The 15,190-nt window shown below is 37.8% G+C and overlaps 1 protein-coding gene across 1 annotated transcript; it reads right to left on the reverse strand.

Moving 5' to 3' along the window:
• Positions 1–375: 375 nt before the first annotated feature.
• On the reverse strand, positions 376–13,342 carry LOC100605539 (disintegrin and metalloproteinase domain-containing protein 20). Its single transcript, XM_003263638.4, has 2 exons — positions 13,124–13,342; positions 376–2,947 (listed from the first exon to the last, which is right to left on the reverse strand). The coding sequence occupies exon 2, from the start codon at positions 2,919–2,921 to the stop codon at positions 591–593; it is 2,331 nt and encodes a 776-aa protein (XP_003263686.1). The 5' UTR covers positions 2,922–2,947; positions 13,124–13,342; the 3' UTR covers positions 376–590.
• Between the last annotated feature and the right edge of the window lie 1,848 nt (positions 13,343–15,190).

The raw sequence follows: 15,190 nt of genomic DNA on the forward strand, positions 1-15,190 counted from the left end.
TAAAAGTGACAACAGAACTGGAATCTGAAACCAAATATGATTGCCTGAGTGAATGGCCCCAGCCAAAATAATGGTGACACTCATGGTAAGCACACAAGAAAGAAAGCTCCCTTCTTCCCTCATCATCATCACCCCAGGCTACTTCTACTGCCCCCTTTGGCACAGCTGAATGTGCCAAACAGAAATGAGTTGTGTACAGGCACATCCTGAACATTACATAGTACAGCAAAAAAAAAAAAAAAAAAAAAAAAAAAAAAAAAAAAAAAAAAAAAAAGAGAGAGAGAGACAGAGAGAGAGGAGGGTTAAAACTGAGGGACAACAGCTTGAAACTATCTTTTCTGTGCCTTTGCTCAGGAAACATAAAGACACAACTTCTGGGAAAAGGAACCTTTAATATTGCTTAAGACACTGTAGAGTAAGTAAGAATAGGCTAGGAATCCTTTGCTGTAATAGCTAATGCTTGCGATCCTGACACGAAATGTCCATGAAGTTTTATTTAAACAGTGAGACATGCCTTCATATTTTTCTATTAAGAAAAATTGGATATTAAAAATGAAGTATGAAGTTTAGTCTCCTTTTTCCCATTTCTCTTATCCGTCTTCATCTTCTTTACTTTTTGTGCGTTTCTTAAAAAGCAAATGTAAGCAAAATAATAAAAAAGCAACCAAAGGAAGAAGGCACAATAGTGACAGGTAACCCAACTTTCCCATCACATTTAATCCTTCCATGTTGTTCTTAGGAGGTGGGCCACTATCAGCACTACCTCCATAGCCTTTGTCCTTGCAGTACGGGGGTGCCCATTCACGGTTGCAGTGACAGTGTTGTTTGTTGTTGCAGACTCCCCTCATGTTGCAGGTCTTAGGCTGACAGGCTTGTGACAGATGAACCATACTGGTACACTTCTTATGGATGCAGATCTTTTCTGGACCACATACTGTGCCATCTTTCACCTCACCAATATCAGGTATAGCCATCCCTAAATGATAATCAGTGCCCCAGCAAGTGGTGTCATTGAGGTGAAACTGCTGCACTGTAGAATGCTCTATCAGATTGGGAATTACTCCCACATTTTCACACTGAACCCTCCCACACATGATATCAGGGGTCCAACATTTTACGTATGTTGTGCCTACAATACCACAGTGACCAAAACGGTTTCCTTGGGTGTTGATTTCTTGGTAGCAACTCTGAGATGCACTCCTTGCATCTTGGCCAAAAATCTCTTTACATTGTATATCATGGTTATTACATGTCTTTTCATAGCAGAAGGCATTCACATTACAGGAGATCCCATCCTGCACATACACATCATCTGGGCATTGATGGGATGTCCCATTGCACCACTCTGGAAGGTCACATTCACCAACTTGTTGTCTACATAAAGTTCCCGATGGCAGAAATTTGCAGTCTTTGCAACACATTCCAAAAGCACAAGCAGCCCCAGGACGTAGAGTACAGTTTAACAGACAACAGGGATCTTTTGCACACTGCTGTATGGTTCCACAGTCACATTCCTCCCCTTCTTCAACCACTAGATTCCCACAGTACTTCAGTCTAAATATATTCCCTGGATATGGAGGCGGTTGAATACATAATCCACTACTGATAGTACTGTCCCAATATTGGGCATAACTGCAGTTGCTAAATTTAGTTGTCACCTTTCTATAGGCATGCATTATGCACCACTGTAGCTCACATACACACCACTGGGTGTCATGTTGCATACCCAAATTATGACCAAGCTCGTGGCCCAAAGTAACTGCAAAAATGACCAACCTGTTGTCTTCAAAAACATCAACTCCACTATTAAAAGGATTCTGGCATATTCCTTTAACATAGGCAACACCAAGCTTCATGCCTTGTGTGTCTTTTATGAAAAGATGTGCAACATCATGTTGTAGTCGATTATTAAGGTTATAATTCTTCCAAATAGAAAAGTCCTCTAAAACATTATCTAGGTCTCCACTGGTAGGAAGTGGATTTGATGCAGTCCATATATCAATTCCAGTCAAAATTACGTCAACCTCCAAAGGATGATAGAAGGAATCCACTATATTGACAACGTTAAATACTTCATGCTGCACTGTTGTTGCATTACTTTGAGAGAAAAGATATCTAATATTATCCACGACCACTACCAGCTCAACAAACCGCCGATGGGTCCACCAGCCCACAAAAGAACTTTGCTTCAGAGTGAAATTATATGACAATTGCAACTCCAACTGGTGTGCTATTTTCTCTTCTGTTAACCCACATCTCATAGGTGGAAACTGTGTATCATCACTGTCTATCTTATGTACTAGGTGTTCAAATGTGGCAGAAACACTAATTGGCTCGATTTCATAAACAAGGTCATTTATCTGTAGCATTCCAAGAAAGCCCCCAGAACAGGTACTAAGGGCAACCAAGGACTCAGGGACCCCCTCCACATAACCATGGTAGTAGCAGTCATCCTGGACGAAGGGCTGATCCTGGAGCAGGGCATGCTGCTCTGTGTAGGTGAACACAGGAAGGTGTGCGGCAAACAACAACTTATTTACCCTCATGTGGACAATGTATCTCTGTCCCCCAAACCGCAGGCTATAGGAGAGCCATCCAGGAGCCTTTGCACCTCTGCCCCTGCTGATCACCTTCAAAGGGATCACCACTTCTGGAGAAGTGAAATACTGGGACGGCCTGGCCTGAGAGTGGCCAGAAATAGACAAAAACATCCCAAACCAGAGCAGCAGAAGAGTGACCCTGATGTGCACCAGGGGCTCACCCACTGCCATTATGAAGCTGTCATTATGGAGCCATCTGTCTAGAGCAGAAGAGAACAAGGTGTGAGGCACTGCTGGTCTGGCTCCTCCCTCTGAGCTGTTCAGGGTGCATGGCTGACCTTTAGGGATCTGGGGATCTGTGTCCTGGTGGAGCTGGACCATCAGAGATGCAGTGCTGAAAATAAAAACTGAAAGAGCCAGGATGGGGTGGGTGGGATAGAAAGGGAGAAAGAGAGAGAGAAAAGGCAAAGTGATTCCTGCATTTGGACCATATTTGAAGCAATAGAATGCATAGGATTCTCTTAATACATATGGCCAAGAAGATTTCCAGATGGGGGAGATTGCACATAGGTGAGTTATTACCAAATTTTCATGATGGATACCTAAAGATTCATTATATACTGTTCCTTAAATATGTAAAATGGCAAGACATTTTCCATTTTATTTTAATGTATGTATTTCTTTTATTATTTCTTTATTTTACAGATGGGGTACTGCTCTGTTGCCCAGGCTGTAGTGCAGTGACACAATCATAGCACATTGCACCCTCAAATTCCTAGACTCACGAGATCCTCCCACCTTAGCCTCCAAGTAGCTAGAACTGCAGGCATGCACTGCAACAGCCAGCTAATTTTTCTTTTTGATTTTTTTTGGGGGATAGAGATGGAGTCTCACTATGTTACCCAGGCTGGTCTCAAACTCCTGGTCTCAAGTGATCTTCTTGTCTCAACCTTCCAAAGTACTAGGATTACAGGCATGAGCTGTCATACCGGGCAAAATTGTTCATTTTAAAGACACTGGATTCTGACACAAATCTTTCTTCCAACCAAAAACCTACTGGCAACCTGCACATTCAATAAGTATATGGACAACACATCCAAAATCCACCATTTTTTGTTCCTTTATTCGTGTAGTTTGCTCCGTCTTCCCCTCTCCTATCCCAGACATTTTATGTATACCCAATTGTGCTCTAAATTGATAGTCAAAAAAGCCCCACTAAAAGGGCTTATTAGTATTGAGAAACCTCCTCCAATCAAGACTTTTTAATTTTATAATATATTCTTATCTGCAGAAAAGCCCTGGGCATTCCAAGGAAGGAAGGCATGTGATGGGGTAACAGGGAGTGAGGCAGCTGTTTTGGGACAGGGCACACAGCCAACTAGCATCATGATCTCTATCATAAGAGGCTCCTCCTGGTCATGTCAATACAGATTTGATTCTGCTTTTCACATGGCTGATAAGTTACCTGGATCTATGCATTTCAATCTCAATGTTCCAAAGAAAGCCTACACAGAGGAGCTTAAGCCTAGAGTCCATTCATTATAATGTTCAGAAGACCACAATTTGAGTAGACTTAAAAACCTCATTACTGTTGAAAACAAATTTTGGCTCAAGTAAAAGCTAACTTTGCTCAGTTCCTGACTTTCACTTAAAAATGTTGTTAATGATTTGCTCATATTTGAAATCAAAATGTTAAAACAAATTTGGAGACACGTTGTTAACACATACTGGTGGCCTCAATATTCTAAGAGCACAAATGAGCATGTGCAACATCCTTAGCATTATAATGTCAAGAAAACCTGTATCCCTCCATGTGGGTGTCCAGAACTAATGGATGGCCACTGGATGCCACAAGAGGAAATCAGGATCACTAGATGAGACCTCTTAGGGAAGGTATATCTGATAGAGGTGAAATCCCAATTTAGATTTCCTCTCCATAGCTCTCCTCATAATATCCTTGGTATGTGTCATAGAGTTTGGAATATTAAGATGGAAATGGGTGAATTGAGAGAGGATCATGACAGAAAAAGCCTTGTAGAGAAGATAAAACCTATATTACATATAGTCAGAAATATGATGAGGTTATAATACAAAAGTTTATTCCAAAGAATCTGTGATAGGCCAGTCCTTGTCATCAATGCATTACTCCAAAGAGAAGTCTTAAAGGAACATTGCCTTCCCATTAATTTTGTGAACGGGTGTGTTCTGAAGGCCTTTCCTCTAATATTACTGGGATTTCAACCACTGTGAGAATCTTCGTCTGCATCAGGAATTAACTCTTTCTTCTAATTCCAGTAACAACTTAAAACTCATCAACATCCTATCTTATGATCTCTCCCCTCATTCACAGTCACAGCCTAATTTTGTGTTTCTCAAACTCAGGTCACAAACTGTAAATCAATGTAGCGGGCCACAACCAAAGGAAACACAATTGTGTAGAAAATATCAGAGGGTTTTACACAGATCCTTAGCAAGACCTTCACACACTGTAACCAGAGTTTATATTTAATTTTCTGTGTCTGTGTTTGTATCTGCACACTCCCATGCTCACTGAGTCTCAATGTAAACTAAGCTAAATTTCTTATTGTGGGTCACAGTCAAAATCCACTGGAAGAGCAGTAGCCAAATAATGAAAATGAAAGATTTTGGGGAAAACTCTGTCCCTCTTTCTTTGCTGAAAATCAAATCCTATCTGAAACTACAGTCATTCTTATCTCTCCCTGGGATCTTGGATTCAATTTCAGTGAAAGATGTATCTTCCTCTAGTTCCAGCTCATAGCCCCTCTATCTGTGCTATGAATCCTATAGCCTTACCTACTTGAAGATTGACTCGACTGTCAGATTTATCCTCAACTTTTCCTTCATTACTTTCTCTTTACCTCCAGTACATGAACATGCTCAAATCTCTACTAACCTTAAAATATTTATCTCCCTTTATTCTCACATACTCCCATGGCTACCACCTTGCCACTAGAACTTTCTCTCTTTAATGGACAAGAATCACTTACCAGCACACTGAACAATTATGCCCATAGTTGTTTTAATGGCCATGGTCATCAGTGGTCTGTATTGCCCCTCTCCAAAAACAAATATAAGAACTGACATCTCACATGTCAAAAGTAAACAAATCTCTGTAGATCTCACAGAGGATTAAGTTCTTGATCTCATTGCTTAGCAACAAGGTCCTCTCAGTTACAGATCACACCATGCGGCTCTTAAAGTCAATTGACTCTGCCTCCACCACCTCTATCCAGTTTTCTTTTTCCATCCCTCCCCCACATGCAAGTGTCAGGTCAGCCTCTTCAACCCCATCTTATGAGCTCCACACACAGCATATGCTCACTTCTGCTTTAGGAACTTTGTTCATGCTCTGCCCTTATCTAAATCATCTAAACCTTTCCTCATTCTTGAACCACATTATGGTATCCTTCAATGTTTAGATTAAATTCAACTTCTGCTTTGCATCATTAATATTCTGTAAACTTCTGAATAAGCATCATATCCTGTGTTTGAAATATTTATGTATACTGTCTACCTTTTTAGGTGTGATTCTACCACATCACCAGTTAAACTATAATTTTGTAGAAAAATATAGCAGAAATATTGCTATTGATGTAAAGTGTTCATATTTTTGGCTAAAGAAAGCTTAGTATCCTTAATATAATTATGTTAAACCTGCATAAAACAAAGGTGAATGTGAAGTTCAATACAATATTAAAAGCAACTGAATGATAATGCACTCACAGTGGGGGAGGGGGTTTGGAACAACAATTGGGAGATAATTTTATATCTTTGCCATCTACTATCTTCTTTTTTAAATACGGTTGTGAGGAAATGGATCAGAAAGTGAATAGATAAGGATCAATTAGGTCCATCTTCTAAGAAAGTCCTTTTCATTTTATTTTCATGATTGTATTAATAACTGGATACTTTATTTCTTTTCATGATTATATTAATCACTGGATACATAGGTTTCCCCTAATGTATAGGGGGTTGAACTGTTCCATATGTCCAGGTAGAATTGGAGAATCCTCTCTTAGGATGTGTTAAACAAAAAGGTTTCCTCATTCCAGAGCTTAGTGGAGATAATCTGACCATGCCAGATTTGACTGACAATGATGAAAGAAATTGTCCAAGAAATGAGAGGCTTGGGAAAATACACAAACCCAAACCTGGAAAGGTTTTGACAAGGACACAGTAGATGATGCTATCAGGAAGAGAAAACTATAAACAGGCTGATAGATGGCCACATGAAAAGAGAGAGCCTCCTTGAATCTGACAGAATGGGCAGTCGCCTGGAACATCTGTGTTAGACAATGACTGAAGCTTCCTAAAGCAGGTTTGACTACATCTTGTTTGTAGTAAAAATAATTTCATATGCATTTAAAAGCAAAACAAACTGTTACAAGAGACAAAGGATGAGACTATATAATGATAAAAGGGCTTAATTTATCAGGAAGATATAACAATTAGAAATATACGCACCCAACATTGGAGAACCCAAATATATGAAGCAAACATTGACATAATTTAAGGGAGAAATAGATAGCACCACAATAATAGTAAGATATTTCAATACCTTATTTTCAATAATGGATAGAACATCCAGACAGAAAATCAATTTAAGAAACTGACTTGAACCACACTATAGACCACATGGACCTAACAAACACACACAGAACATTCTACCCAACACATCAGAATACACATTCTCCTCAAGGGCACACAAAATATTCTCCAGGATAGTTCACATATTAGGTCATAAAACAAGTCTTAGCAAATTTAAGATTGAAATCACCCCAAGCATCTTTCTGACCACAATGGAATGAGACTAGCTATCAATAATGTAATGAAATCTGAAAAGTTCAAAAATACACTCATTCATCACTTAATAATGGGGACAAATTCTGAGAAATGTGTTGTTAGGTGATTTCGGCATTGTGCAAACATCATAGAGTGTACTTCTACAAACCTAGAATGGTATAGCCTACTATACACCCGGGCTATATTGGATAGCCTGTTGTTCCTATGCTACAAACCTGTACAGCATGCTCCTATACTGAATACTATAGGCAACTGGAACACAGTGGTAAGTATTTGTGTATATAAACACATTTAAACATAGAAACAGTAAACATATGGCATAAAAGATAAAAAATGGTTCACTTGTTTAGGGCACTCATCATGTATGGAGCTTGCAGAACTAGGAGTTTCTCTGGGTAAGTCAGTAAGTAAATGGTGAGTGAACGTGAAGGCCTGGGACATTACTGTACACTACCGTAAACTTCATAAACACTGTGCACTTAGGCTACAATAAATTTATTTTTTAAAATTTCTTTAATAATAAATTAAACTTAGCTTACTGTAACTTTTTTACTTTATATACTTTAAATTTTTTAACTTCTTGACTGTTTTGTAATAACACTTAGCTTAAAACATAAAAACATCGTACAGCTGTACAAAAATTTTTATATCGTAGGCCAGGCACGGTGGCTCACGCCTGTAATCCCAGCACTTTGGGAGGCCAAGGCGGGTGGATCACAAGGTCAGGAGTTCGAAACCAGCCTGGGCAAGTGGTGAAATCCCATCTCTACTAAAAATACAAAAATTTTTATATCCTTATTCTATAAGCTTTTTCTATTTTTAAAATTATTTTTTCTTACTTTTGAAATTTTTTGTTAGAAACTAAGACACAAACACAAACATTAGCCTAGGTCTTCACAGGGTTAAGTTCATCAATAATCACTGTCTTCTCCCTCCATATCTTGTCCCATTGGATGGGGGAATAATATACATGGAGCTGTCATCTCCTATGATCACAATGCCTTCTTCTGGAATACCTCCTGAATGAACTGCCTGAGGCTGTTTTACAGTTAGTTAACTTTTAAAAAATATATGTAGAAGTATACTCTAATATCATGATAAAAAGTATAGTATAGGAAATCTTTTATCATCATTATCAACTTTATGTACTATACATAATTGCATGTACTATACTTTTACATGATTGGTAATATATAGGTTTGTTTACACCAGCATCACCACAAACACATGAGTAATGCATTACAATGTGACATTAGATGGCTACAAAGTCACTAGACAGTAGGAATTTTTCAGCTCCATTATAATATGAGACCACTGTCATATATGCGATCCATCATTGCCCAAAACATTCTTATGTGGTTCATAACTTTCATAACTGCAGATGGAAATTAAACAACACTAACCATTGGGTCAAAGAAGAAACTAAGAGGGAAATTAGCAAATATCTTGACACAAAAATGAAAACACAGCATACCAAAACTTATAGGATGCAGCAAAGCAGTCCTAAAAGAGAAGTTTACAGAGATAAATACTGACATTTAAAAAAAAAAAAGAGAGAGAGAGAGAGAGAGAGAAATCTCAAATAAACAACCTGACTGTATACCTTCAGTAACTAGAGGGAAAGAAGAACAAACTATGCTCAAAGTCAACAGACGAAAGACATAAACATTGGAGCAGTAATAAAATAGAGAATAGACAATTTAAAAATCAGTACAAATTGCTATTTGAAAAGATCAACAAAATTGACAAACCTTTAACTACAGCAGCTAAGAGAAAATGAAAAACAAAACAAAAATCATAAATGAAAAAGGAGACATTATAACTAACGACTTAGAAATAAAAAGGTCTAAAAGAAATTACTATGATACAAGGATAGTTTAACATTCAAAAACCAATCATTGTGATATATCACATTCACAGGCAGAAGGATAAAAATTACATGATCATCCCAATAGATGCAGAAAAAGCATTTGACAAAATCCAACACACTTTTCTGATAAAAAATAGTTGACATTCTAGGAATACAAGAAAATTGTCTCAACATTACACAGGCATGTATGGAAAAGTACACAGCTAACATTGTACTCAATGATGAAAAACTGAAAGCTTTTCCTCTAAGATCTAGAACAAGGCAAGAATATCCATTTTATCCACTTCTATAAAACAGTATGGGAAGTCCTAGCCAGAGAAATTAGACAAGAAAAAGAAATTAAAATGTCCACATCAGAAAGGAAGAAGTAAAATTATCTATGTTCACAGATGACTTGATCTGTAGAAAACTCTAAAGATTCTACAAAAACAAACCTGTTATAGCTAATAAATGAATTCAACAAAGTTGCAGGATACAAAATCAACTACAAAAGTCACTTGCATAATTATATACTAACAATAAATCACCTGAAAAATAAGAAAACAATTCTATTTACAACAGCATCAGAAAGAATAAAATACTTAGGAATAATCTTAACTTTAAAAAATTAAAGACATGTACACTTGAAATCACAAAACCTTGCTGAAAAAAATTAAAGAAGACATAAATAAATGGAAAGACATCTCATTCAAAGATTAGAAGACTTAATATTGTTAAAATGTCCATACTATCCAAAGTAATCTACAGATTCAATAGAATCCCTAACAAAATCTCAGTGGCATTATTAGCAGAATTAGAAAAACAATTCAAAATTTATAAAGAAGCACAAATGGCCCCAAATAGCCAAAACAATCTTGAGAAAGAAGAATAAAGCTGGAAGCCTCATACTATCTGACTTCAAAATATGTTATAAATATACAGTAATAAAAACAGCATGGTACTGGCATAAAAACAGACATATAAACAGAATACAGAGCCCAGAAGTAAACCCAGACATGTATGAAGAAATGACCTTTGATAAAGGTGCCAAAACTACACAATGGAGGAAAAATAGTCTCTTCCATAAACAGTATTGGAAAAACTGGATATCCACATGCAAAAGCATGAAATTGAACCCTTATACAACACAAAAATCGCTCAAAATGGAATAAAAACATAAAAATAAGACCTGAGACTATAAAACTTCTAAAAAAACACACACGAGGAAATCTTCACAGCATTTGTTTTTGCAATGATTTCTTGGGTATGACACCAAAAGCACAGGCAATAAAACAAAAATAAGTGAGACTACCTCATACTAAAAATCTTCTTAACAGCAAAGGAGACAATCAACAGATTGGAAACAGATGGACATGTAGTGGCATCATAATTTTTAAATTACTACCCAATGTTAATTGTGATTAAGTTCCCTATTGATGCAAGTATGTAGGGTGACCAAGTGACTGCTGTAATTATAAGTACGTCAAGGATGGAGGGGTGACAGAGCTATACTTAACTATATTGGCATTTTACATGATAAGGCCCAAGGCCCTAAATTCGCAGTGGCCTACATGATGGGAGAAGTATTTGCCAAACATCTATCTGATACCTGATAAGGGTTACTATCCAAAATATGTAAGAAACCCATAAAACTCAAAAGCAACAAATTAAGTTTTTTCAAAATACAAAGTTGGGCAAATGACCTGAATAGGCATTTATCCAAAAATACATATATATGGCCAACACTATTTATGAATGATGTTATAACCATATGAAAAGATGCTCAACATCACTAATCATGAGAAAATACAAATCAAAACCACAAAGAGATCTCACCTCTAGCTTGGATGTTCTGTACGCTCCAAATTTCATGTTAAAATGTGACTTCTTAATCCCAGCACTTTGGGAGGCCGAGGTGGGCGGATCACGAGGTCAGGAGATCGAGACCATCCTGGCTAACACGGTGAAACCCCGTCTCTACTAAAAATACAAAAAAAATTTAGCCGGGTGCAGTAGCGGGTGCCTGTAGTTCCAGCTACTCAGGAGGCTGAGGCAGGAGAATGGTGTGAACCCGGGAGGCGGAGCTTGCAGTGAGCCAAGATAGTGCCACTGCAGTCCAGCCTGGGCGACAGAGCAAGATTCTGTGTCAAAAAAAAAAAAAAAATGTGACTTCTGATACCATCTCATGCCAGTTAGAATGGCAATTATTAAAAAGTCAGGAAATAACAGATGTTAGAGAGGATGTGGAGAAATACGAATGCTTTTACACTGTTGGTGAGAGTGTAAATTAGTTCAACCATTGTGAAAGACAGGGTGGCAATTCCTCAAGGATCTAGAACCAGAAATACCATTTAACCCAGCAATCCCATTACTGAGTATATACTCAAAGGATTATAAATCATTCTACTATAAAGACACATGCACAGGTATGTTTACTGCAACACTATTTTCAATAGCAAAGACTTGGAACCAACCCAAATGCCCATAAACAATAGACTGGATAAAGAAAATGTGGCATATATATACCATGGAATACTATGCAGCCATAAAAAAGAATGAGTTTATGTGCTTTGCAGGGACATGGATGAAGCTGGAAGCCACCATTCTCAGCAAACTAACACAGGAACAGAAAACCAAACACTGCATGTTCTCACTCATAAGTGGGAGTTGAACAATGAGAACAAATGGACACAGGGAGAAGAACATCACACACCAGTGCTTGTTGAGGGATGGGGGGCAAGGGAGGGAAGAGCATTAGGGCAAATACCTAATGCATGTGGGTCTTAAAACCTAGATGATGGGTTGATGGGTGCAGCAAACCACCATGGCACCTGTATACCTATGTAACAAACCTGCACGTTCTGCACATGTATCCCAGAACTTAAAATTAAAAAAAAAAAAACCCTCTTAGAAAAAATAACATTCAGGCTGGGCACGGTGGCTCATGCCTGTAATCCCAGCACTTTGGGAGGCCAAGGCGGGTGGATCACCTGAGATCAGGAGTTCGAGACCAGTCTGGACAAAATGGTGAAACCCCGTCTCTACTAAAAATACAAAAATTAGCCAGGCATGGTGGTGGGCACCTGTAGTCCCAGCTTCTCAGGAGGCTGAGGAAGGAGAATCGCTTGAGCCTGGGAGGCAGAGGTTGCAGTGAGCCAAGATCGGGCCACTGCACTCTAGTCTAGGCGAGCGAGCAAGACCCTGTCTCAAAAAAAAAAAAAAAAAAAAAGCACGAACAAACAAAAAAAATACTTAAATGTATTAATCTTATCCTAAATTATTTTATGTTTTATTTTATACTTATAGAAGCCTTCCCATGTATCACTATAAAATTCTCATGCTTAAAAAAAATGTGACTTCCAATGTTGGAGGTAGGAAAGTAAAACGGCACAGTTGCTATGGAAAACAATATAGAGGTTCCTCAGAAAATTAAAAATAGAACTACCATATGATCCAGTAATCCCTCTTCTAGGTATTTATCCAAATTATCGAAATCAGGCTCTTGAAGGTATCTTTGCATTTCCATGTTAACTGCAGCATTATTTACAATAACCAAAAGGTAGAAAAAAATGTAAATGTTTCCCAACAGATGCAATGCCCAAAAAAGGAAGGAAATCCTGTCATATGCTACACCATGGATGAGCACTGAGAATTTTATATTAAGTGAAATAAGCCAGTCACAGGACAAATACAGAATGATTCCACTTATGAGGTATCTAAAGTAGTAAAACTCTTAGAAGAAAAAAATAGAATGTTAGTTGCCAGGTGCTGAGGGATTAGGGAAATGAGGAGTTCCTATTCAATGGATATATATAATTTCAGTCATGCATGATGAAAAAGTTCTAGAGATATGCTATACAATAATGTGCATATAGTTAATAATACTGCAGCTCCTTCTAGCAAATCTTACCTCTGTGTCTTTTAGTGTTCCATTTTTATATTTTCAGTCCTCTAATAACTTTTTAAATTTTTCCTATATTAATTTTCCTTGGTGTGCTTTTCTTTTTTGGACAGGATATTGACAGACACAAGTCTTGGTACTAGGAATGATACCAAAAAAGAAAGATAAAATGGGAATCTGAGATTGATGTGGGCATGACCCTAGTCTTAAACACACTGCTGAACTCCCATCCAATGGAGAATGGCATGTAATGACATCACAATTAGTTACTACTCAGTGTTGATTGCAGTGAACTGCCCTATTGACACAAGTGTGTAAGGGGATGAAGTGACTGCTGTGATAATTACTATGAGTACCTCAAAGACTGAGAGGTGAAATAGCTATATTTAAGTATACTGGGAAATTTACATGATGAGGCCAAAGGCTTGAAATTCACAGTTCAAACAGAGAGCTTATAATGGTGGACCTAAAAGAATCTCTCCTTTGTTTTAGCCATACAACAAAGCTCACTGAAAACAAAATTTAATTGGAATGCTTGCAGAGTCACAACATAAGTTGAATACATAGATACGTCAAGGGAAAGAAAGGGAAGAAACTGATTGGGAAGTGGGAAAACCTTGAGACTTGAAATAGAGAATTCCTGGTGAATTTGGATGATTTTGAACATGTAAACACTCCAAAATATCTCTGAGTCTCCTTTACTAGTGAAAGAGCCCAGAGCTCTCCTATCTGAGAAGTCTATGCACCTCAAGCTTGAGACCTTACAACGAGCTCAGCTGGGGAACTTATCCTGAAAACAGATGCCTAGACTCCTCAAGACATATTCCTACCACCCCTTATTGGCTCTAGATGCAAACAAGAATCAGATCTCAACACGCTCCAGAGCAAAAAGTTCCAAATCTCAATTGGAAGGAAATAACTTCTACTCCAAAATATTTGCAACATTTTACTAATTCATATTAGCAAAATAAAGCCAAAGAAACCATATTAATAACAGAAATGATGAAGCAGCAACAAAATAAAGTGGATATACTTCATAGAATGAAATTCAACAGGAATTTGTATTTAACAAAATAGCTTCAAAATATATAAATGAAATTATAAGAGATATAAAAGGATAAATAGAAAACTTCAAAGTCTACTTGTTGGTATAACATGCTTCATTCAGTAACTGATAGAACAATTTAAAAAATAATTAGTAAGGAAATAGAAAACTTAAGAAATGTTACTCAAATTAACCTAATGTACACATGTAAAAACATCCAACAATTGCAGCACAGTTATGAAGTTCAAATGTGCATGGGACATACACCAAAATACATAATATCCATGGGCATAATGGAAGTATCAGCAAATCCTAAAAATAAGAATTGGGGCCAGGCATGGTGGCTCACACCTGTAATCCTAGCACTTTGAGAGGCTGAGCAGGTGGATCACCTGAGGTCAGGAGTTCGAGACCAGCCTGACCAACATGGTGAAACCTTGTCTCTATTAAAAATACAAAAATTAGCCAGGCGTGGTGGTGGGCATCTGTAATCCCAGCTACTCAGGAGGCTGAGGCAGAAGAATTGCTTGAACCCAGGAGGCAGAGGTTGTGGTGAGCCTGGATCACACCATTGCACTCCAGCCTGGGCAACAGAGCAAAACTCCGTCTCAAAAAAAAAAAAAAAAAAAAAAAAAGAATTGCACAGTGTATGTACCTTAATGACTACAGAATTTAAAAAGAAAATTATATAAATACAAAGAGCTATTGACAGAGCAGGAGCATAGCCGTCTTATAAAAGCATCACCATTTTAAGGTTCATCTTGATCAAAAACTGCCTAAATCCAAAGTGCATCAGCCTAATAGCTAAGGTCAGCATGACCATAAACCACAAATGACATCTCCAACCAGAAACATTCCAACCATAAGATAAACCTCTCCCCAACCAGAGACATGCCAGCCCCGGATAACCTCCCCTCCGACCAGAGACATTCCAACCCTGCCATAAACTTCTCCCACACACAGTAACATTCCAAGCCTGTGATAAACTCTCTCACCCTAAAACCAATAAAAACTCTTAGTCCATAGAAGCG

This window comes from Nomascus leucogenys, chromosome 1a (assembly GCF_006542625.1).
Source record: "Nomascus leucogenys isolate Asia chromosome 1a, Asia_NLE_v1, whole genome shotgun sequence".
NCBI lineage: Eukaryota > Metazoa > Chordata > Mammalia > Primates > Hylobatidae > Nomascus > Nomascus leucogenys.